This window comes from Danaus plexippus, chromosome 4, assembly GCF_018135715.1.
Source record: "Danaus plexippus chromosome 4, MEX_DaPlex, whole genome shotgun sequence".
NCBI lineage: Eukaryota > Metazoa > Arthropoda > Insecta > Lepidoptera > Nymphalidae > Danaus > Danaus plexippus.
In genome coordinates this window covers 5,494,126-5,518,974 of record NC_083538.1, presented here as the reverse complement: position 1 = coordinate 5,518,974, position 24,849 = coordinate 5,494,126, and the positions used below count along the sequence as shown (strand labels likewise).

The following is a 24,849-nucleotide window of genomic DNA, read 5'->3' as shown; positions in this document are numbered from 1 at the left end:
TAATACTTTAATTTTAATAAAAATTTAACTTATTCTTTAATAATTGACTGTGAAAGTGATAAATTTGTCAGTTCCTGAACTGAAAGCATCTGTCATTGTTTTAATCGATATCAAAATAACACAGGAATTGTGAGCTATGAATATTTAACGGAAGTGGTTTTTAGAATATGATACGAAGAAATACACAGATTTAAATGCATATGTAAATTAGCACGCTTCGAAAAGTTGGTATTTTGGATGAATCTAATCTTTGATTTGTGAGTATAATATTATTAATATAGGTACTAATAATTTTGTATAATTTTATGTATACTAATTATTAATAATTTTATAAAATATATTTGTGACAAAATAAAGTTTCATATATTTAAACATTATATTCACATCTATAGGACCAAGTTATAACATTAATTTATTCAAAAAGTTACATCAAAAACAATTATTATTTGGAATGCTTTTTGGATAATAAAACTTCTATATATTTTTCTTTTTTTTAAATTTGTCTCTTTAATGGCACATACTAACTTGTGAACTTATGAAATAAAAATATTTTATATAAATTTTCTATCCTTTTAACTTTTTTTAACATCTATGAAATAGTGCAAGTTGTATGCAAACAAGATGTTTTAAATATTAATAATGCTGATTATAATTGTTATTAAATAAAGCAACTGTTTATACATACTTTATATCTGAAAATAACTACAGTAAAATACTATTCCTATAATGATCTATCTGTGTATGTTTTAGATTTTTGAACCTTTTATTTATTTTTTTCTTTTGTCAACATAACAAATATTTTTTTTATTGCATAACTTATATACACCCTATATGTCATACAGCACACCCCTTATCATGATGTGGTAAACATTAAGCATGGAAATACTGCCAATTATAATGTATTTAGAGCTCCTTATATGAAATGCTTGGGCATACTTTCAGCATCATTCCATCGAATCACTGTTCCTAAGAAGTAGAAATTTGCATATATTCTGAAAACATTTTGAAAAATGCAATGAATAAAAAATAAAACTATGATAAACAAAAAAAAAATCTAAACACAAATAAAATGAGACGAAACCTCTCATGATTCCATGGATTCACAATTCAAAGGTCCACCTCATTGTAGGGAGAGGAGCTTCAACAGTGACTGAGACTTGCGACCCATGTGTAGGTTTAAAGAGCCCCTATCTAACGCGCGTTAAACGCTCCCCTCCGCCATACAAGGTCCTCTCTCTACCTATCAAAATTTGAAACAAACCTACTAAGGCTGCCTTGGAAGTATGTTCTTAGATTGAATTTATGTTAGTTCTGGACATGCCCAAGTCTATTAGTAGGTAGTAGAGAGATTTAACTATAGTAGCTGTCGCTCCCACTTCTACCGCGTACAAATTTACGGCGAACCAATTCTTAGTCAGTTCGTTAGTGGGCTCGTAATACTTATTAACCTTGATAGCATGGTCCTTGGGGATGTTGGCTTCCTAAGGAACCGTAAGCTCTATTAAACACAACGCGCTTTAAAATTGTTCTTCAATATTATTTTAAGTAAATTCTATCAAATTCTATAGAAAAATGTTCTAAATCAGTAATTATCATTTATTATATGACAATAAAAAGTAAGTAATTAAAAATTAGGTTAAATTTAAAAAAAACATCCTATCGTGATGTCATGACAAAAAATTCTTCAATACTATTATCAATTATGTATATTTTTTCGTGCGCATTGCACTATTGATTATAAAAACCTTGATTTTATGATCCACCTAAATATTTTGTAAGCATCTATTTTGGATTCCTAATTCAAAAGTTTCGGATACACTGCGGCAAAATCGAAATACAAACTTTGTTTTAACCTGAATGCAAATGTTAAATTTATTTTATTTTACATACAATAGAAACAAGCAATAAGAAAGCCTTCAACAGCTGATATTCTATACAATGTAGTTTCCCTACTTCTACTTTGATTTTAATTTACTGCATTGAAAAGATTCATTCAATCAAAATTATGATGGATTATCATAATCATTTTCTTGACATAAATTTTATTGTGAAACTATTTATCTTTATAAAAGAATTTGGATCTCACTAGCATTGAAAGTAAATTAAAATAATTTTGTATCTTAATTGTTAAGTTTAAAATAAAAATACGCTCATTTTTATGCCTAAATAATATATATCAACAAGAAAACGTTACTTCACTTTCAATTTATAAATTATAATATATCTAAATATTATATCAATATTAATAAATTATTCTAAATTGATCGTATCGAAAAAGTTCTGTTATTCTGACTATAAGAAATACAGTATCAGAATTATTTAAAATCCGGTTCTAAAGATAATACGGTATTTGGTGACATTCTAGTCAAATTAGAAATTACGTATTCCTGAATGTGTCATGGATTTAAAAAAAAAACGTCACATTCAAGTGTCATAACGAAATGTATAGAAAAAACGTTATTATTATTATAAACCAATGCACGATAAGGTCTGTGTATGTCGGTAGCTTGTGAGCGTTTTAATTTGTCCGTTGACCCGATCTGAGCCGGCGCACGTAGTATTATGTGTTCCTCCTACATAGCCGGATGGTGACAGCTTTGTAACAAACAAATTCAGTGCTGCAAAATTAATTAACTCGTTTCTTTCAAGTATATATTCAGTGAAACAGAAAAGTTAACAGTAACCATAAAGTAATAACCCTCGGAAATTAGGTATGTTTTTAATATATTCCATTTACACTAAATTATTGTTAATTACAAATGTATTTTTGCTACTGTCTCGTTTTCCAATCTGTGTAATGATAATTGGATACTATAAAACTACACTATAAATAAATTATTGTTAGCTAGAAATTGTTGATTCACGTATCCGTTTGATTTATTACATCGTATTTTAATCAAAAGTCTATGAATAAATATATTATCCAAATTGGTTTTAAATACACTTCGTCATAACTGTATATTTTAGCGTTTGTATTTTGAATTCAAAAGCTAGGTTATAAATTGTAACTATTTAATAGAAATAAAATTAATTGATTTATATTTTTTAGATGTACTGTGTATTTTATTATTCACTCTTTAAAATCTAAGTTTATTGATAGTAATTTAAATTGGGCTAGTTTTAGTGATAGTCGTGAATAGATTTAATTGAAAAGTGTTATAACTGATTTGTCCTATATATCAGCGACCGCGTCAGTGTAGAAATTTATAGAACTTTAAAGCGCGTAATTGTTATCATCATTATTCATAACTTTTTTATCGTGTGTAGATTGTTTCCTTTTAGACTTTTAACCATTATCTATTTATAAGTTGTCTCTAAGTACGTTATGGAACGTATAATTGTGTCGAACATATCTTAAAGATGTATGATAGAAATATAATTTAGAAAGACCTTTCTAGTGTTTACTGCAAGAACATTTTCCAATTTAAATAAAGTGTAATAAACAATTATATTTTTAATACAAATATGTAATATATATAGATTGTGTTGTCTCTTAATTACGTTCGCGGCGTTGGTTGTATGTGGTATACATATTGAAATTCCGTAATAAATATAAAATCATTAATTTAATCTATTTGTTTCAGACAATATGTATAGGGTTAATATTTTTTGTTTATTATCAATATTATTGAGCCTGGTGACAACATCACATGGAGAGTTGTTCACTGCGATATCGGACGTAGAACCTTTATTGGAAACTCATAAGAAGATCATCGACGATTTAGAAGATTACATAAAAAAAGAAGAGGACAGGTTGCAGGCGTTGAAAAGGTGAACTTTTATATGTTTTTTTACAATCATTTGTTTAATGATGCCTCGCCAATAAAGTTACATTTATTACCCTAAATTGCGGGTTGTTAGTATTGCAGATAAATTGATTTAGTGCCTTGCATTTTTCGAAGGTATAAAATGTGATTTTTTGATTATTTGTTTTTCTTTTTTTTTGCCGCCAGTATTTTATGTGTAATATTAATTTTGTTTCTTCGTTTAGGATGTCTGCGATAGCAATTAACATTACTAATCAATGACCCTATCGATTTAAAAACCCCGTTTATATCATCTATCTGAGTACAGATTTTTGCGGACCAATGGAAATTCGTGGATAGGAGAGTTGTTGGCACTAGTTTTCATCGTCACACTACAAACGAATAGTTTCTCGGTTCGCATACAGTGACCTACGTTCATACTATGCGTATTTATGAATGAAATATAGTGAATTCTCTCTGTGGCGTGACGATGTAAGCTCAGCCTAAGCCTACAGATATTCGGCGTATGGTGTCATGGTGACATGCCTTTAAAATGTCGCTTTTCGTATTCAACAAATATTTACCGTAATTTTCAAGGTGTAGAATTACTTTTAGTACAGCGGAAATTTCTGTTAGCGTAAATATGTAGTAATCTTATTTAGGCAATTCATCAAACATAATTTATAATCATTGACACTGTTAGCATGTAAACGTTACTTTTTATATTCCAGCTACTTAAACTTGTCAAATAAACGCTCATCTGCTCGTTCGAAACTGTTTTGCGTCATTAAATTGCATCACGTAAAGTAAACGTCCCTGACTATAAAGGTCTCTATACACTATATTATTATTGTATTGTATATATATGTTGTATATTTTCAGACACTTGGTTATATACAGACGGGAACATGAGCAAGCTATGGAGGATATACCCAACTACCTCGGGAATCCTATAAACGCGTTCACTTTGATAAAGAGATTGACCATAGACTTGGACGACATTGAGAAGAGTATTGAAATAGGCACTGGTATGATAAAAATACATTCAATATTGTTATACTAGTGTAGTTATTTAATATTTCATTATTGAGAGAACGACTAAGCTCGGTAAAGGTTAAAGTGTAATGACGTCATCATGGCTGTATGTCTTAAACCTTTGCAGCCTGTCATGCAAATAATGTCACAACGTTGTCTTGCAATTATTATAAATAAAATTATGTATATAATGACGGTTACACAATGGCAGCTGCCATACTCTGTAACGGCTTGACCGATTTTCATGAAATTTGTGTTTTAACAATTGTGTGCGCATGTGTGTGTGTGGTTTAAATCGGTCCAGCAATTTAAGTATTTGTTCTTATCTATAGTGATGGATTTTGGCAGACATTATTGGCGTGTGATTACTTGATTAAATGTCTCACGTGGGAGATTATTATCGTCAAATGACAATTAATACTAAAGCTTTTTTTTTAATTAAAAAGGCGTAGTTATTTTTAGTTTTTTATGATGTTCCATTAAAAATAATAAAAATATACTAATAAATTTTCGTCCTTCTATAACAAATATAACCAAAGCCATATTATATATCTAGCTCTTGTAAGTAATCGTTAAATTATTACTATAAAAGTTATCTCCATAAAGGTCTGCTGGTTTATTACAAGGCTTGCAACGAATATTCCTTTACTATTCTTATTCGGTATTCGCCTTATTTGGCTGCTAGTATTATATTCGGTCGTATAAAGATATCTACGTATCAGTCGGCTAAGTGCCGAATGCTCAAGTAATATATTTTGTTAAAGGAAGATAAATGGTGAAATGAAAAAAAAAAGTATTCAATTACCTATATCGATTAAGTAGTCATTATTACACAATCTATTATATACAAAAACCACATTTGTACAATTTTTGGTTCTAAAATCTGGCCGAATACTTTTGCCTAATATTCGGCTATTCGGTCAGAAGGCGCGCCGGATATTCGGTATACTGTCGAATCTACTATTCGTTGCATGCCTATTTATTATATGTATAAAGTTATTATTTAACTTACAGTAATTCTATTCTTTATAAATGAAAGTAATATATAATATCATTCTACGTATACAAACAATTCTTAACACTGTTCATAAAACATAGAAGAGGAAAAAAAAAATTTCCAAGAAAACAAAATTTTTAACAATAAAGAGAAACCTGATTTCTTAATTTCGAAATCCGATCACGAACATTTCCTAAAACAACCATCTAAGGAAAAATAAGGTAAAATTACACTCTTGAAAAAAGGTTTAATTTGTTTTAAAAAAGGTTTTATTTGTTTTAAAATTTGTGTTAAACACTAGCGTTGAATTATGAACAATAAAAAAATGTAATTATCGTATACTTAATGTAGTCATAACATGGTCATAAAATATTTTCTAAAACGTTCATATTTCCATAAACATGGCAATAAATTAATTAATTTAATATGTCAAATAAAAATGAAACATTATTGTGTTGCCATTTGAAAAACTGCATAAATGCAATATCCGCTTAGGTATAAATGAAAATATCGGTGACTCAGTACTAAAATACTTGCTAATAAAATAAACGTCAAAATATAATTTATATTTGTTTTAATTTGTTGATTACCATTTTTTTTTACCTTGGGCATACAAATGATTATTTATAAAAACGTATTTGAAATATAAAATACTAGTTTTTGCCCGCGACTTCGTCCGCGTAAATTTCAGAATTAGTGATATATAGCTTTTACTCGTGACTTCTTCCGCATTGGATAGTTTTTTTGTATAGTAGTATGAAAAAACCTGAGCTGTACTTTTTTGTACGTATGTTTGAATCGTGCTGAGATGGGATGAGTCCTTACTGAGTGTGATTTTCATAGGTTAGGTTAATACATTTTAAGAAGAAGATAGGTTACTGCAATACATTTTTATATACGATGTTTTTTGTTTTTCCTTCCTTGGCCAGAAAAGTAATTTTTCCCATGGGAATGCGTTGTTTTCCCAGGGTCAAAAGTAACTCATGTCCTTTCTTAAGTCTCAAACTATCTCCTTACCAAATTTCATTTAAATCTGTTCAGTACTTTAGGCGTAAAATCGATCGGCCCACCTGAATTTTCCCATGAGAATGCGTCATTTTCCCCGGGTAAAAAGTAGCCTATGTCCTTTCTCGGGTATCAAAATATCTCCATACCACATTTCGTGCAAATTGTTTCAGTAGTTTAGGCGTGATTGAGTAACAGACAGACAGACAGACAGAGTTACTTTCGCATTTATAATATTAGTAGGGATTATTTATAGTACAGTAGTATAAAATATATATATATATATATATATATATATATATATATATATATATATATGGAATTGCATGAATTTTGCTGCCAATTTTAATATTAATGTCATATATTAAATTATTTTTTTTTTGAAATATTAATTATATAAGATAGTTTAATTCAAAGATATTGATAATTTTTATTTCTTTTAGAATATATTAAAAACATAACAATTATAAATAATCACGCGAATGTCAAATATCCAACTTTGGAGGATTTAACTGGAGCTGCGCAGGCGCTGACAAGATTGCAACAGACATACAAACTAGATGTCAAGGACCTGTCAGAGGGGAGGCTCAATGGAGTTGTTTACAGGTAACATTATATATTATATGAATATATATCCCATTACCGATATAGATTATCTGTCTGAAATATAATTATTTTATAATCTGTACAAAATAGGCGGGAATACGTTTGAAGTACGTAACTGCATTTTCGTATATGTAATGTATTTTTAATGTGGTAGTTTTTATGCACAGCGATCTTCCTGTATGTTGGCTGTAAAGAAAATAAAATTGCTTTGATAATATTTTGAAGGGTCTCCGTATTTATTTAGTCTTTTGAATGAGTGCCGTTACAATATACTGGTTTTATTTCAAATTCGACTTCTTTTTACAAGAAAAATATACTGATATCAGTTTTTTGACCTTTACGATTTTAGTTGTGTGTGAGATGCTAATGAAATTAAATATTATGACAGGGAAAAGCTTTCAATTTCACTTAATTTTACTTATTATTTAAATTCCGTGGCAAGTTATGTCAATGTCATTGATATAGGTATGATTTGGAAGTTAGATTTATGTACTTTATGTGTTGAAAAATATATTTTAATAGTGTTTAAAACTCATCACAAAGTTAATATATTTAATATTTTAATACAGATTATAAAAGAAATAATTAGGTTTCGTTACAGGTTTTATATAACAATTATAACTACTCAGACAACTTACCTTTCAAGATTTAATTCAGACATCACAAAGATTGAAATTTAAATTAAGTAAAGTAAAAAGAAGCTTCTAAGAAATTTGTTTATTTTATTTAATGATATAACATTTCAAAATTCATACATTTATCATCCAAAAGCTATGAATAGACGAAACCCTTCCGTAAATAAAACGTGAACTAAGTAACGTATAATGTTTTAAATTAAATACCCCGAAATTTCTTATTTCATTAACTTCTATTTGGTGATCGTAGGAATTTAAAAAAATCTAATTCCTAATTAAAACAGAGAAAAGTAACGTTTGTATTGGATTTTAATCTTTAATATAAAAAAATCGATTAAAACAATAAAATATCGTAATATTAATAGTGTTGTGCCGTTTCAGCACACCAATGAGCGCTGGAGACTGCTACGAGCTCGGCAAAGCTCTGTACAATGAAAAGGATTATGACAATGCGTTGGATTGGATGATGGAGGCGTTGTACAAGTTTGTTGACGAAGACCAACCCTACCCGTTCAGCGAGGCCGATATATTGGAATACATAAGCTTCTCCCATTATCTTTTAGGTATTTTAATACTCAATTTCAATCATTATTAATCTGTATCACACAATCGCTATTATATATATAATTTTATGAAGGAAATCTTTAACATTGCATTAATTACTGCAAAAAAAATATATATTGTTTATTTTATTTTATTGTGAAATGCTGCCTTTTAGTTGTTCTAACTACGGTAATGTATAGAACTGTGGAAAAATCTGTTGATCTCATAAAAAAATGATGCAAAAATTTTTGTTTTCAGGCGATCTTAAAAGCGCGATAGAATGGACTAAAAATCTTTTGCTGATTGAACCAAAACACAGCAGAGCTGCCGGCAATCTGCCTCATTACCAGAAAGCGTTACAGGACAAAGAGTTGCAGGCGAAGAAAAGGCGCAAAGGGGTACATTTGTCATAAAAAATAATGAAATACATGATAATGAGACGACAGACTAACAGTTATTATCGTTTCAGGACACTGGCGAACCGGATATCGAATACGAGGCGCAGGTTAAAGAGTCAAGGTCAACGTCCTACAACGCGGAGAGACAATCATATGAAGCGTTATGCCGCGGGGAGAAGGAATTACCACCGGAAATAACTAAAACGTAAATTAAACGTTGTTTTTTTTATACATTTTCAATCTTCTAGAGGCAATTGTACTCTAGTTGTAGCACTGGACATTGCTTTCTAAAGATTAAGTGTCAAAATGTTGAATAGAGAGAAGGTTATAGTTTGTAGCTAACGAAAATGACGCCTACATCCAAAGAGACCGCTTTGTCTGATAATATGATAGTAAGAAATAAATAAAATGTAACTTAATAATAAATGACGAAAATATATTTCTATGTAAAAATAATAATTGATAGGTATATGCCTGGTAATATTTCTAAAACACTATCGTGATGACGCGAGTGTTGACCGACATCCTGGAGTATCCTACATCCCACTCACAAATGCTTAGCAGTTCCTTGGGATATAGCAATAAATAATTTAATATAATAATTAAGATTAAAGTATCTTAAATATTACTCACATCACTAGGGCCACAGACCCATCTCTGTCAATATCAACTGATGACGTTTGTTTACAAATTTGTTAAATTCTATTGACGTGAACTCTATATATGTTACAGACTCACATGCCGTTACATGACAGAAAACCACCCGTTCCTGAGACTAGCGCCGGTCAGAATGGAGTACTTGTACAGGAATCCAGACATTATTGTATTTAACGACGTCCTCAGCGACTATGAAATTGATTATATAAAAAGAATCGCTCAACCGAGGGTGAGTCCCGGTGCTGCATATACATAAATAACGTTATATAATTTAGGAAATTCATAGCTTTTTGGGTTTGTTACTTAATGTAAACCGTTTTCGTAATTTTTTTGATGATCTCGTTACAATACAAATGTTCATAGTACTATTTATTGGAAGTAATTTATTCCAGTTGATGAACTAATAATGTTTATACTATACCGTGACATCCCCTAAACAGATTAAAAACAAAACCACGCTGATGACACAGTTCAGGCATCAAAGAATAATATAAAGAAGATAATTTTTCAGTTATACATATCATTATATGACCATTCGATGTTTGATATTTTTTAAATTTTTGTTCTATGTAATGAACATTTTAAGTAACATATCGTGCAATCTTAATGAAAAGATATGACAATTTCGATCTTATTTTTGGTGCACAAATATCCACGTGCTGTGATACTTACAGTTCCGTCGCGCGACCGTCCACGACCCAGCGACCGGCGAGTTGGTCCCCGCTCACTATAGGATCAGCAAGTCAGCGTGGCTCAAGGACGAGGAGTCAGCGGTGGTCGCGCGTGTGTCACGGCGTGTCGCCGATATAACCGGCCTTAGTATGACCACCGCTGAGGAGTTACAGGTCGTTAACTACGGCATCGGAGGCCATTATGATCCACACTTTGACTTCGCAAGGGTCAGTATATATATTTAAATATGAAGATTCTAACCAAATTTGAAATAAAGAAGTTCTGTGTTTGATATGTCTGTGTAAAAAGTATTTTATCGAATGCCAACCAAGTGCCTGATTGGTGAATTAGTTTTGTCATGTATGTTTATAACATTACAGAAAGAAGAAAACGCATTTGAGAAGTTCAATGGCAACCGCATAGCTACAGTCCTGTTTTACGTGAGTTGATTTTCTGTTCAATTAATTAATTTGATTAAACTATTTTTTTACAAACGTGTGTGTGTCTATAAAAATTTCAAATAGTAGTTCAGCATTACTTTAATTTTAAAATAATAATAATATGGTTATATTCAGGTATGAACATAATTAGACTCGATATTTATCCGTACTGCGTTCAGTGTCGTCTAAAAAAATTCACCTGTCAATTCAAAATTCGAAAGATAAGTCACAGAAAAAATACCACATATGTTAATATGTTCAGAATAATTTTCACAGATTAATAAAAAGTTTCTAAACAGTATTCACTGATAAATAAAAAGTTTCTAAACGTAATACGCATAATGTTCAAGATGTCAGACGTGGCTCAAGGCGGGGCGACAGTGTTCACTGAGCTCGGCCTGAGCGTGTTCCCGCGGCGAGGCTCGGCTGTGTTCTGGCTGAATCTGCATCCGTCCGGTGAAGGAGACCTCGCCACCCGACACGCCGCCTGCCCCGTACTGAGGGGCTCCAAGTGGGGTCTGTCATAGAATATCATATATCCTCTATAACAATGTTGACAAAAAACAAAAATTGAGATCTCTGTAACCCTATAAGTATTCAAATTATATGTACTCATAATTGTGACAATAAAATTTTTTAAATAATTGTCTCATACAGTGAAACAATTTTACATAAATTGGAATTATTAAAAAATATTATACAAACCCTTGTCACCTACATTTTTTAATATCAAAATCTCATCTTATATTAAAAAAAAAAAAATTCAACTTCACAAGTAACAATTGGCAGAAATGTTTTGTTATTGTTTGGTTTTAATTTCTTTATTTTAAACACATATTTTGTCTCTTACAGTTTGTAACAAGTGGATACATCAAGGCGGCCAAGAATTAATAAGACCTTGCAATCTGGAATACCAAAAAGAAAGCATCATACGACCGATACCGCAACCAATCGAAAAGTTCTTCAGATAAATAACCAACAGAGCTAACATTAATCTAACAGAGTATAAAAAATAATAATTGTGCTTAAAACGAGCTTCAAAACATGTAAATACTTTAAGTTCAAATCAATTATTAACTTACTATGAAGTGGTGTTATTATTATGCCTAATCTTCATAATGTTATTGTAACAATAATGTTTACAGCACCAATAATGCCATGTTAAATGTTGCCATTATAAAATGACAGTCAATTATTTATTAAAATATATCAAAAGAGGCTGTCATAGTAACAAATTATTTATCTATAATTGTTTTTTTTAGTTTTAAGTGAAGTTTATTTTTATACTTTTATGTACTTCACTATTTTTATGAATGATTAATATTGCCATTATCTTTGCATTTAATTAGTTGTTAGTTTCCCTTGAGTTTGTCGGGACTTTCCTAGTTTCCTTTACATTTTGTCTAAATTATTTTATATTAATATATATGTACAACTATTGATACAACTGCCATATAATTTTATTTAAATTATCTTAACATATGGATATGTAAGTCTTGAACTTGATTATGTCATACAATATGATCAAATTAAAATTAATATATGTTAATAATAAAAAAATAAAAGAGAATAAAAATAAAATATAAAAACTTTTTCTTTAATTTTCATCGACGTCGGCTGAATGAATGTTGACTCTTGCTGAAATCGAGCAGAGAGCAATATAAGACAACAAAAATGTTACATATAGAATTACATATATACTGTACATAACATTACTGTTGTATATACATTACCCTAACATTCCCAATATCTTGGACACACCAGCTGGCTGCGGAGTGAGCGAGAACATTCCAGAACAAACAAAGTAAGTACATGCATGTTAGAACTTAGCATTGCACACTACTGTGTTTGCTACGAAACAATCTCATATCCAAATAAATGGTTCGTCTGCTGCTAATTCTAAAATGAAGGAAGTAATTAATGGGCAATTATTATATTTCTTGGATGTCGCGGATTGGTTTTCATTGTCAAAGAATAACTGCTCTTTGTTATAAGGTCAATGGTATGTCTCGTGTTGCCATAATGGATTCCATTTTCATGGAAACCTAACCTGGTACCGATTTTTACGGATACATGGAAAATGTATATGCTTGGAATTCTGCTTATAAGTAATACATTACATCATACATAATGTAGTTTGGAGAAATAAAAACATTGTTCGTTTTTGAACAATCGGAGACAATATTTAAATAATGGGTTAAAATAAATTTACTATGACATTTACTTTTTAACGACTTAAAAATATTTACAATTTTTTTATTTATCTTTTTATAATAATTTGATAGACTTTCTAGGAACTATATAATCAAGCATATAAGGAAGTGGCGTTATATAATCATGGTAATATTAGTACATACATTAAGATGTTTATAAGAGGTGTGTTGCTACTAACAAAAAATGTGAAATGTCATTCCTTCGAAGTTGACTTGAAATTATTTATAAAGCCACTTAAATTACAAAACAGGATTAGGTAAATGGGTAAATATATCTCCTTGCATATGCTTCTACTATTTTGTCGGTGTATAAATAAATATTAAAATGGTTTATCTAAAAAGTGTCAATTTGAAATATTTAAGCAACATTGAGTTTTTTTTTTCAAATATTAGAATATATTTCATGTATCGTTCATGTTTACTTTTAAGTCTTAAACGATATATTTTCCATTACAGAAACATTTATAATTTTATAAAAAAAGAGATAAAACCCCCACATCTCGTCTGCCCGTGAAACGTCGGGAGTATGTAGTTTTTAAAATAATAAAATACGTGTAGCAATCCGAAACATATTAGTTTCATTTCAATAAAACCATTACGCTTACAGCAAGTTCGCATTGTCTTACGGCATAAGGAGTATATCCAGTTTTCCATTCAAAAAACTACGTCGGTATTATTATGTGCGAATATTTATGAATAAAACTGCAAAATACAGTTTTATTAAAACCTGTGTTGGAAGGATTAGAACGACTTGAAACATTGTAACGAAAACTTACCGGTTTTTCAAATAAATGTAATTAGATCGCAACCCATCCTTACAATTATGATTTTATTTAGACAGCCTTTTTTTAAAGATGATGTTACTTTTAATGCCTTGGATAATAAACGCTATTTAATATTTTAAAAAAATAGAAACCTCTGACAAAGTAACTGTATGTTGTATTATATTACCTTACGTCCTTATTCCAATCTAAAAAAGTACGTAAGATTTAATTTCAGAACTGAATATCAAAATCAATAGAAATGTAAAAAAAATCATTAAAAGTATAAGTTGAGATCATTTTTCTTTACAGAATAATGATCACTTAATACCCTCTTAGTAATTGCAAATGAAATTTATCTTTATCTTTTATTTATAAAAGCATGCAAATGAAATTTATCGAGTGGGTTTCTTATAATTCTAAGGTATGGTTGTGACCATGGACTGCGGTATCTAGCCTTTATATAATAATACATTACCTATTTTTGAAAAAATACATCTATTTAAAGAAAAACTTGCCGAAGCTACATATACTTCGGCTACTTTATTTTCAAATATTCTCAAATAATAGAAATCAATGTCTTACCTCTGTATCGGATACTTAGTCCGTTTTATGAACCACAGATTAAATATATGTATATTTTTTAATAAAAGTATTGTCTATTCCATTTTTAAATACCAATTTTTTTTTCGTACATGCTATGGCTGGATTAATTTAGCAATTGCAATTAATAAATTTGATTAATTTCGCATATCAACGTATTGAGCACTTCACTTTCGTGTCCAAAAGCTAGCCACTAACTGGTAAGGTGCGGGCTGTCGTCGGCTAACGATGCAACCGGAGATCAAATGTAAACATCCAGTGTCAGGAATCCTCGAGTCTCGCGCCTAGATACCACTTAATGGCCCATTATATTACTCATATGGCCACCATGGAGATAAAAGTTGCTAAGGCTTTTGACCCATAAAGTTCTTATTCTTTACTAGTAAGGCCACCTCATAAATGTTTTAAATAAGTTTGTCGCATACGTTACTTACAATTCTCAGATTTTTTCAGAAAAAAAAACTACATTTCTTAGGTATCTACCTACTTAACATTTTCTTGTATTTATAGAAATGACACTTTCGTACTTATAGTTTATGTATGTAGGTTCTTTGTGTAAAAATGCGACTTTACTTATAACTTATCATGTGATTTATAGTTTAATTTTCTTTTTCAAAGTTATGAAACTGTTTAGTTATGAAGCTACTGGCTGAATTTATAGAGAATTGACACCTTTTTAGAGTAGTGGCTTTTATTACTAGTTGTAATTCATTCAGTGAGTGAGGATGCCTCAAGCACTAATTACTCTTCTATTTCTATTCCTTTCCAATCTAACAGTTTGTCCCCTTTTTTACACACTTTTTATTAGCTTCACTTGTATGTTGGCTTATTAGTTTGTATGTTTGTAACTAGCACCCTGTGCAGGGAGTGAGTTATTTGCCCGATAGCTGCCTCAGATATATAATAGTAATAGTAATAGTAATAATTTGGAAAATAATTGCTATTACTAAATCTCAGAATTGATGATGTTTTACAAAAAAAATAATTTACTACGCATATGCAGTTAGGCAAATTAAAAAGTAGAAGATAAATAATACTTAAAAAAAAAAGAACTAAAATATCATGCTTTTATAAAAAACCAAACTAAGAGATAGAAAATATTTTTTTGAATTATTCATATAAAAAAATATACCTGGTGATACATAAAGGAATTTTTTTAAATGTAAAAAAGTTATTGTGCCTTTCAAAAATATTACGAAATTAAAATTACTCTTATAAGTATTTAGTCATGTGAGGCAAGTGTGCACTGTGGAAAAGAGCGTTCACATCCGTGTGTTTCAGCTTAAAGTGAATGAAAAACTCACACTTGTCCCACATAACTTAATACTTTATAAATGGAATAGTAATATCGAGCACCCCTATTCCCTAAATGAAAACGTATACGCTATGAGGATTTAGATATAGACAGTTATTTATGATATTAATCCTCAATTTCGATGTTTTTTTCGTAATAAAAACGAACAGATAAATTTCTGACAATTAAATCAGCTAAGTTCATGGGATTTATAAATAGTTAGATAAGTATGAAACGTACGGAACAGTGGTAGTGACTAGTGTAGAACAGGATAACATTGAAACTGGCAGAGTCGAAGATACGTCATCACCTAAAACGCTGTTACTAGTTTAATGTTTATAAATTAATTTATAAAAAAATTGTTATACCTCGGCCATACTTAATTGTGACTAACTACCATTTTACGGTGTTGGGTTTTATGACATTACGTACTTACTTCTTCTTTTTTTTTAAATTTCACGACTTTAATGAAAATTCTATACAAGAGTAAGTACTGTTTTAGATTCCATCCTGCATGTTAAAGTAGATTTAAAAAGACCTTACACAGAATGATTCGAATTAATATTTTAATGTTTAACTATAATTAGGTACATAAATTATTTAGATACAGTAACTTTTACTCGTTCTTTAGAAAAGAGTCTAATCAGAAGACAAATTGACAGTAATTCAAGAACTTGCAAATATAAATTTCTTATTTTGCTAAGTAAACATCGGAATGCTAAATAATTAGAGGGCTATTTATCTTCCATTTTAATTCAACTATTTCGAAAAGAAAAACTTGTTTTGTAAGTTAAATTCATGAATCGTCAGCGTTATGAATAGGTATAATTTTTGGATGTGAATATCGTTAAAACTGGGGTTGTTTAAGTAAACGATAAAAGTCATTCTTACTCGTAAAGTAGAGAACTTATAAATATTGAGATATAAAAGTGTATACCAATGAGACAAAGATATATATTTTCTGAATCAGTTATAAAGATAATAATTATTATTTCACGAATTTTTAAGGTTGACAATTTTTTTGACAAAATTAATAGTTTTTTTTTTATTTTTAATCTTCACTCTTATAACATGTTATTAAAAGGATTTATTATACATGTTTCCTTAGTACGACATTTTGTTAAAAATTATTCCAATTATGGTATATTTCGTCTTCAATTATTGTTTTGTAAACATCCACTATAAGTATAAGCAAGACCATGTAATGTCAAACAGAATGTTGCTGGTACGAATGACGTACGCTTCCGAACGCCGCACGCGCTGTTGTTTGCCGATGAAGAATCTACGGTATTTTTAAACAATATCTGACTTCAGACTATGTGTATTATTCTGCAAGTGTTTTTGAAGACACATTATGTTTACAAAATACAAATATTGTTGGTAAGGAGTTGAAATAAATATCGTTGTGCCAAAACAAATTCCTTTCAATTCGACTAAAACAGTTTCGTTTTTATGAGAAGTAATTTAGACTTAAATAATATATTACGGAGAACGAAATCACGTTCTCTGTATGCCACATCTCGTCTTCGTTATTTACTGGTGTGACTTATTTTATGTCATTCTTTTGGAAGCAATGCAAATAACGGAGATGCAAAATACCTAATAATCTTTTGCTAATTAAAAGTTTTCAATTATTATTATTATTTAATAACTTTGTATCTAAAAAACATCCTGAATTTTTGGGAGCCTGTTAGAGTTTCGAATCGCGGTCATTAAATATCCATGATAGAAATTAAGATGCCATGAGCACGATATTGTACTTAAGAGGTAGTTGTAGGTAGTTTTATATTTCCAATATTTCAACACTAATATAACTTTTAAAACTATGCAAAATATATTTCTACAAAATCCTATTCATTTCATGTTTCAAATCGTAATCAAGTTTTCTTAACAGGAATAGAATATAAACACAAGGTGTTTAGTAGGAATAGCAGGGTTGGTATTTAAGTAATTACCAGACCACGTCTTGCAATTACACAGACAGGATCTTACTTAGATTAACTGGCGAACTCTCCGTGAGGAACTACACTTTTTTCGACGATACTCGGAACCTGATTTATTTCCATTTCTAATTAAATCTATCCACTGATTATATCCAATAAGTCTTACGGGCATCCTGGTTGTTCCTCGTCAAAAATAATTGCACGATCGCGCCTCAACTCGTTGAACCAATATCCATAGCATGTAGGACTGTATGTATGGTGAAGGTTGCCCATCTATAACATTGAACTTATTTTTTCCATAATAAGTTCTCTGCGTATATTAAAAATATGAATTTTCGGCCGTAACACAAAAAGCTTAAAGAAATAAATATATCATGAAATAACCCTTAATTAAGATTAGTGACATTTGATAGATAATACAAGATGGTAGTCTTTTCTAACACCACCTATTGGCGTAAAGGTGTACTTGATCGGTTCTTACAGTCGTTGTGGCTAAGAGATATTATTTAATTAAGTTTATCCTAGAATTGTAATTTGATTTAGTTTGTATCTAATTTATTTTCATAAAATACACTAAATAAAATGCTGCAAGGGTCATAATATGAACATAGTCAACGTCTAAAAATTTACGTACGGTAGAATACCTTGTTCTATTTCGCTCCAATACTTGCAAAAAAAAAAAATATAATATCAATATTGTTGAAACTATTAAATATGAAACATTACTTTATATTTATACTATTCATATGTCTTAATTTATAGCGTAGCGTTTTAATGTTATGTAAAATGTTTTAAAAGTTAAAACAACGTAATTAAGTATATCATAATATATATATATATATATATATATATATATATATATATAAAACCACGACTAAAAAGCAAGTTACAAATGACCATTAGAACTTTGCGCCTGGGTATATTTCACAAGCAAATTGCTCCAATTCCATAGTGGAAGCTTTTAATGGAAAACTGATAATTTCCTTATTCAAACTATGCTGTTGTTTTAACACTTTACCTTTTTTGATAGAATCAATAGTCTGTTTTTTTTAAATAATGTTATATTATGTACGTGTATGTCATAAATAGAGTAATTTTTGATGTCTAACATTTTTATAAATTGAGTACAAAATTGTGAGAAGCTTCGATGCCATTATCCTCAATCAATATTACTGAAAAATGATTGAAAAGTCAGTTTATATTTTGTTTAAATATATTTAGGTTAATTCCAATAATTAAATTGTTTTAATATTCTTCACTTCAATTCGGCTGCCATTGTTAGAAGTAGTTATTGACCTACTTTTTACTTGATTACTTGGTAATCCGATATTATTTTTACGTAATAATATCAGAATAACAATCACATATTTCATTTCATTCTTCTCTCGTGTTATTATCTAAATGAAGCACTCAACATTCCTTCCAAAAAAATTGTATGAAAATTAAAGTGTTACGGTGCATTAATAAGACATGAAATATTGTGGTACTTACTACTTAGTTATAATTAATGGAGTGTTTATACAAAAAAAAGGTCTTATAACGTCATAGAAATACAATTGTAATTAAAAAACCAAAACTTCTTTTACTCATATAAATTAAATAAATATCTTTGAAAGAGAAATTCATAATTTTCAAGAGACAGCAAACTAATCGGCCGTTCTCTAAAGAAATAATCTAAAGTTTACCGTCCTACGATTAGCAATTTCGATGTTATGAATTTTATAGATTCTGCTAAGTTAAGGTGTAAGGCGCTCATATTTATAAATATATACATTATCAAGATTTACACTTTTTATTACCTATCTTTCACGGTGAATTGGCTTAAAAAGATAATCATCTATTAATATAATAAGCTGCTTTAGTTTTTATTGTATATTAATAGCGTTAAAGCAAAATGTAATTTAATTTATTACCTATATAACTTAGTTTAAATATTAGTCTACTTAACTAAAAAGAGAAAAACATATGATTCTAACGTCATTTTATTAAAAAACTGACATTTTAATATAGATGAAATAATAAATTGTAATTATAAAGTGACAAGTTATGTAACTGTTGGAAACAAGAGTGAATTTCATATGAGCCTAATATGAATACACCTATGTATTCAAGCATGGGTGTTTATTGCTTTGTCGGGCCGTCCTATTGATTCTTTCACGTAGCCCGTGCGCGGTAGCCCATGTCATGTCGATTGGAATCTGTGTAACTGGAGCACTAACCTTAACTACTTGGGTAACCTTTACAGAAATCTAGGTTCATATATCTAGTAAACCGAATATATCACCACTATAAGTGACTATAGGATTACTTTTATGTGCAAACAACAATCTTTGCAGTAAAATTAGTATAACTAAAAGCATACATGATGATAAAACTTTAAATTTGAATAAAATCTAAGAATTAAATTTTGTTCAGATAGGATATATAACTTTTAAATAGAATAGGTGTCATTATGATTTATATTTTTAAGTATACTTCCATGACATATAAATGTATTTTGTATCTTTGTCACAATTATTATGATTATGGGTATTACCGATTTTAATAAACGTAGAATTTTAGGAAACCCCCGATATTACTGCTCTATTGACGTCATCATGTTGTTTTTATAGCATAGCTACTCTTTTTTCATAATATGTTTACTCAAATCCAATATCTATACTTGGGGAACTATTATCATATTATAAAATAAAACACAAATTTTATCGTTCGCATGTTGATAAACTTTATTTATTGTTCCATTTAGATTTAAATAACATTAAAATAAAATTGTCACAATAATTCAGAGATTCTCATAGACATAAAACATTTGATTTAAAATCACTACTCTATTAATATAACATCAATATATTTAAAAACATCCAATAAAGATTAAATACTGTTGAAAACATTTAACACATATTAATACCTACTTACACCTATCAGGGAGACATTCATTTTATTTAGAAGATTATTAAGGATAGCATTAAAACAATCATATAATATTTTTGTTAAGGTTACAGAAAAAAAAAACATAAAAATCTGATATTTCCTTCACCAACAATACCCTGTACTTAAGTCACAACAATTCCAGTTATACACCTTCTCCGATCAGTGGGTAATGTAATACTCACAGATAAAATATAATTAGTCTAAAGAGGATCCAAAATATAAATCTTCAAAATATCATAGAGATTCATATAAATTTTAAATATTGTAATACAGCAGAAATGTTATAATCAGACTCACATGTTATAGGAATGTGCACATCTTAAAGCTAAAGGATGTCTAGACTTGTGTCAAACACTAAAAATTAAAATCTAAGTGGGGCTTCTAACACATAGAAATATTTGAATTAGTTTTAAAACATTTAACATTGAACATTCAGATATCGAGTGACATTCGAGCAACATTTTAATTTGAGCCGACTTGATGAATATAAATTGTGCCCTTAAGATATTCTAAACAATAATATAACCTATTTTTAACTATTTAAATAAAAGATTTGGCAAGCTTCTAACAGCCTATAAACATAATATAAAACACAAGAGTTCAGGGCACATAGACCTCTTGCAAAGAAAGAAAATATTAACCGCTGAGATTAGATCTCATAGTTGCGGAATTTGGAGATCACTTCAGAGGGGGGCTCTTGATTGGCGCCCCAACGTCCCCATAGAGCTGCCCCGCCCTCAGAAGCACGACGAGCAGCAGCATTGGTTGGGCCCAAGCTAGACGGCCCCGAGGAACGGCCGGCCTCATCCTCCAACATGCGATCCTTAGTGTTGGGCTTGGACCAGTGCATGGACTGCTGGACATGATCTTTCATACCAAGCCACTGTTTATAGCCCATTGAAATACCGCTCTGCTTCCATTTATCATACAAGGCCCTCTTCATCGGATCACAAAGAGTTTCCTTTGCCTCCTAAAATATTGACAAGACATTAGAATTTATTATTTCATTAGATTCTTATATATATTTCCTTTAAATAAAAATATACTTTTAGTTTTTGGAACTTTGCTTCAGCATCTTTATCACCATCATTTTTATCAGGATGATATTGCAAAGCCAGTATTTTATACTCAGCAGTTATTTGTTCTACCTGAAAACAGTATGTATTATTAATCAATATTCTTATTATTTAGAACCTTGAACAAACGAAAACAGATGCACCATTTAACTGAGACAACTAAGATAAATACAAAGAATGAAATAACAAATCATTACATACATTTATAGAAGCATTAATTAATAACTTGAATGTGGGTCAACAGCCAAGCTCAAGGATTTTAATTGAGGTCAAAATAGGACTTCGAAATCAATACAAAATTAGAATGGTATAATTAAAATCCAAATGTATATAGTATAAAGTGTACTTACAGTGGAACTTTCATCACATCCGAGTAAACCATAGAAGTCATCATCAGGATTCTTTTGATAATTTAGTATTTCGTCCACTCCGGTCATTTTCACGACCCTCCCTGATAAAACCCCGAAGTATAATGATAAACTTGTCAATGTGATTCTGAGTAACGTATACGACAACAATGTGGAAACTACGTTGAATCTGTGTACTCGACTACCTTGCTAAAACAGAAAGCAAATCACGAAAACTCAGTAGATTTAATCTTATTGCACTTTATTACAATACGAAAAGGACTAAAATGGCATGATAGCAGTTGTAGCAATAAGGCAACATAATATTTGCCTCAGTTTCACAATTTACGCACACTACTTCAATCCACACCTACACTTACATTTAGTATAAAGTCACTTCACAAGCACACCGTTTGTGTGCGTTTTGGTAATATATTCTAGTGTATTCACCATTGCTTAGTTTTATAGAACATTTTCCTATGTTAACACAAATAACGAGCAATGTATTATAAAAGATATTAAGTGTAAAACACGTTCTATGTAAAGTGCTGTGGTAGTACTATGCATGAATGGAGCTTTTAATGCGCATGTCACAGCTCGGGCAATCAATAATCCGACACAGATGCTTTCATTTTATTATCCATTTAATTCATTATTTGGAAAAAATCAGGGTCTTTCTTTATTTTTACTTTATATAAAACAGGGTTTTCCAAGGAAAATTATTAATATAAATATAAACTTAAACAATGTGAAGCCAAACCGAACAACTAAAAAAAATATACTTATTGCATATTTTGTAGATAAATTATTTTTTAACATAAATAAAGACGAAAATTGTTAATAACACATTAGAAATTTCATTTCTTTATAAATCCTTTACACATATTATTATATATGTATTTTAATAATTTCACATAGTTTAAAATAAAACATATCCAGAACAATTTAAGACCATTCGTATATATTCAGGTGTACATTTTAGGTATAGGAAGAGAGAGATATAAATATAATGTTAAGAAAAATTATTAAAATGAAACTAGTATTTTTTGGGATAAATGATTTATTTTTGTAAAAAACTACATACTCCCGACGTTTCGGTTACGGTTTCGGTGTCGGTTATTTTTCGGATAAACTTTTCAGCAACCGTGATCACGGTTTCACTAGTTTCATTTAAATGAATAAAACTCGCGAAAATCTTAGATCTCAAAATTATTAAAAGTATAAAAAAAAAAGTTTTTCTTTATGTCACGTAAACAGACAGCACTCCTGTATTCACTACTTGAATCCATTGTATAACGAAACATGTTAAAGCTTTATAAATATGTGGCCATGTCATAAAATCTTATATTATTTTTTGCATATTAAACTTTGTTTTATATACTTTTAAACTATTTGATTGTGAACCCATAGATACGAAGTTTACAAAAGGAAATCTAACTTGTACGCTCTTACGTTATTTTATAGTGTTAGAACAGGATTAGATTTAATACAATACTTGTAAGAGGTATTTATATTTAGGTTAGAGACTTCTCATGTGTTTTTTGATCATCCACGACAAAACTATATTAAAGAAAGTAGTACACAATATTTTTTTGTTTTCAAAAATCACTTGACCAATTTACATTTATTTTTTATAGGAAAGTACAATAACTCATTACTTAATAAAGAAGCAATATCAACATTGCAACTAGATATGTTCAATAGTAAATTTTTCTACATATTTAGATACCTAGCTAATGGGCATGGAACCATGAGAAGGCATCCCTGGTGCTGTCATTCTCATTTCCATAAATGCTATCATTAATATACAACATGTCACTAATTTATAGGTAGCAGAAACAACGTCAGGGATAACACTGAGCCTTCGGAGATGGTAGCATTTAAGTCAACAACAACAGCCTTTATGCACCTGCTGGACAGAAAGTTAGCGATTTATTCGTAAAGTTCCTGGGACAACCTGTAATATGGTAGCTTTGATAGACGGCCCCGGAGCCAGATCCGATTTAACGCTTTCGCTATGTCAAAGATAAACCTGACTCTCAATGGCGGAAACCGAGCTGTGTATGAAATATAATAAAATATAATCAGTCGAACGACTTTAATTCATTGGATGTGGTCTATCACCTTTTTGGGGACAGGGTGCTCGTTGGCAATCTTCCACGAAAATGGAAATTCTTTGGTAAAAAGTGTGAATTTCATTTCACGTTAAAATAGGGCATAGCTCCGGAGTCCATATTTTGAGCACCACTGTAAGTATGCCATCAGGCACACTCGACTTACAGGTAATAAGATATCCTTCTGCGAGTTGCCTATTTCAGGAATAGAGTATCTTAATTATGAGGTGATGGAATTTGTGCCCCTACTGCTATCGACCAAGGTTGAGTTCGAGGCAAAGAGAGTACACAAAGATCATTGAACAAAATTTGCCTCAGCAACCTTAGCAAGCGATTAAGAAGCTGAATTACCAGAGGGACAGTTGGTCAGCCGCGAACCTATTCTGAGAATGAAGTCAACTTTCGAGGCGGTAATAGTAGACAACCTGTCGATCATAAATTTATACACCAGCAAGGTTCAGAATTTCATGATCGAGATTAAAGTAGTGTCATTTGGCTGTGCTCTTCTTGCTCTGAAGACATTATGGCAAGACCAATATGATCTATGAGGGATTAGATTCAGTAATACGAATCTCTTATGAGACAGCCCATAGGCTAGCCGCTAGACGATAGTGGACGAAGATTTGAAAGATTAACTCTTTGTAACGAAACAAATCACGCTTTATAATTAGGTAGTTTGAATATAATCCATCTGAATCTGAATACCATTCATCTGTCTTGACTTACAGGTGAATGTTATATAGAGAGTGCGCGGAGGATGAAAATGGCAGATAAAACTTAAATCGCAAGGAGTAAGACGAAGCAAGCAACTTAAAGCGTGTTACCCTTCTTCA

At 30.2% G+C, this 24,849-nt stretch overlaps 2 protein-coding genes across 3 annotated transcripts; one reads left to right on the top strand and one right to left on the bottom strand.

The window, feature by feature from the left end:
* The first annotated feature begins 90 nt into the window (after window positions 1-90).
* LOC116768527 (prolyl 4-hydroxylase subunit alpha-1) lies at window positions 91-12,042 on the top strand. 2 transcript variants are annotated; one of them, XM_061526300.1, is made up of 12 exons: window positions 91-257; window positions 3,585-3,771; window positions 4,629-4,774; window positions 7,227-7,389; window positions 8,406-8,587; window positions 8,826-8,965; window positions 9,037-9,170; window positions 9,698-9,851; window positions 10,297-10,521; window positions 10,675-10,734; window positions 11,085-11,250; window positions 11,587-12,042. In XM_061526300.1, the coding sequence occupies exons 2-12, from the start codon at window positions 3,590-3,592 to the stop codon at window positions 11,703-11,705; spliced, it is 1,671 nt and encodes a 556-aa protein (XP_061382284.1). In that variant the 5' UTR covers window positions 91-257; window positions 3,585-3,589; the 3' UTR covers window positions 11,706-12,042. The 2 variants fall into 2 exon arrangements, with proteins under 2 accessions (XP_061382284.1, XP_061382287.1); XM_061526303.1 differs by lacking the exon at window positions 91-257 and adding an exon at window positions 2,514-2,711.
* Window positions 12,043-20,248: 8,206 nt separating this feature from the next.
* LOC116768659 (J domain-containing protein) lies at window positions 20,249-22,093 on the bottom strand. The gene is made up of 3 exons (XM_032659435.2): window positions 21,906-22,093; window positions 21,526-21,627; window positions 20,249-21,449 (listed from the first exon to the last, which is right to left on the bottom strand). The coding sequence occupies exons 1-3, from the start codon at window positions 21,990-21,992 to the stop codon at window positions 21,129-21,131; spliced, it is 510 nt and encodes a 169-aa protein (XP_032515326.2). The 5' UTR covers window positions 21,993-22,093; the 3' UTR covers window positions 20,249-21,128.
* Between the last annotated feature and the right edge of the window lie 2,756 nt (window positions 22,094-24,849).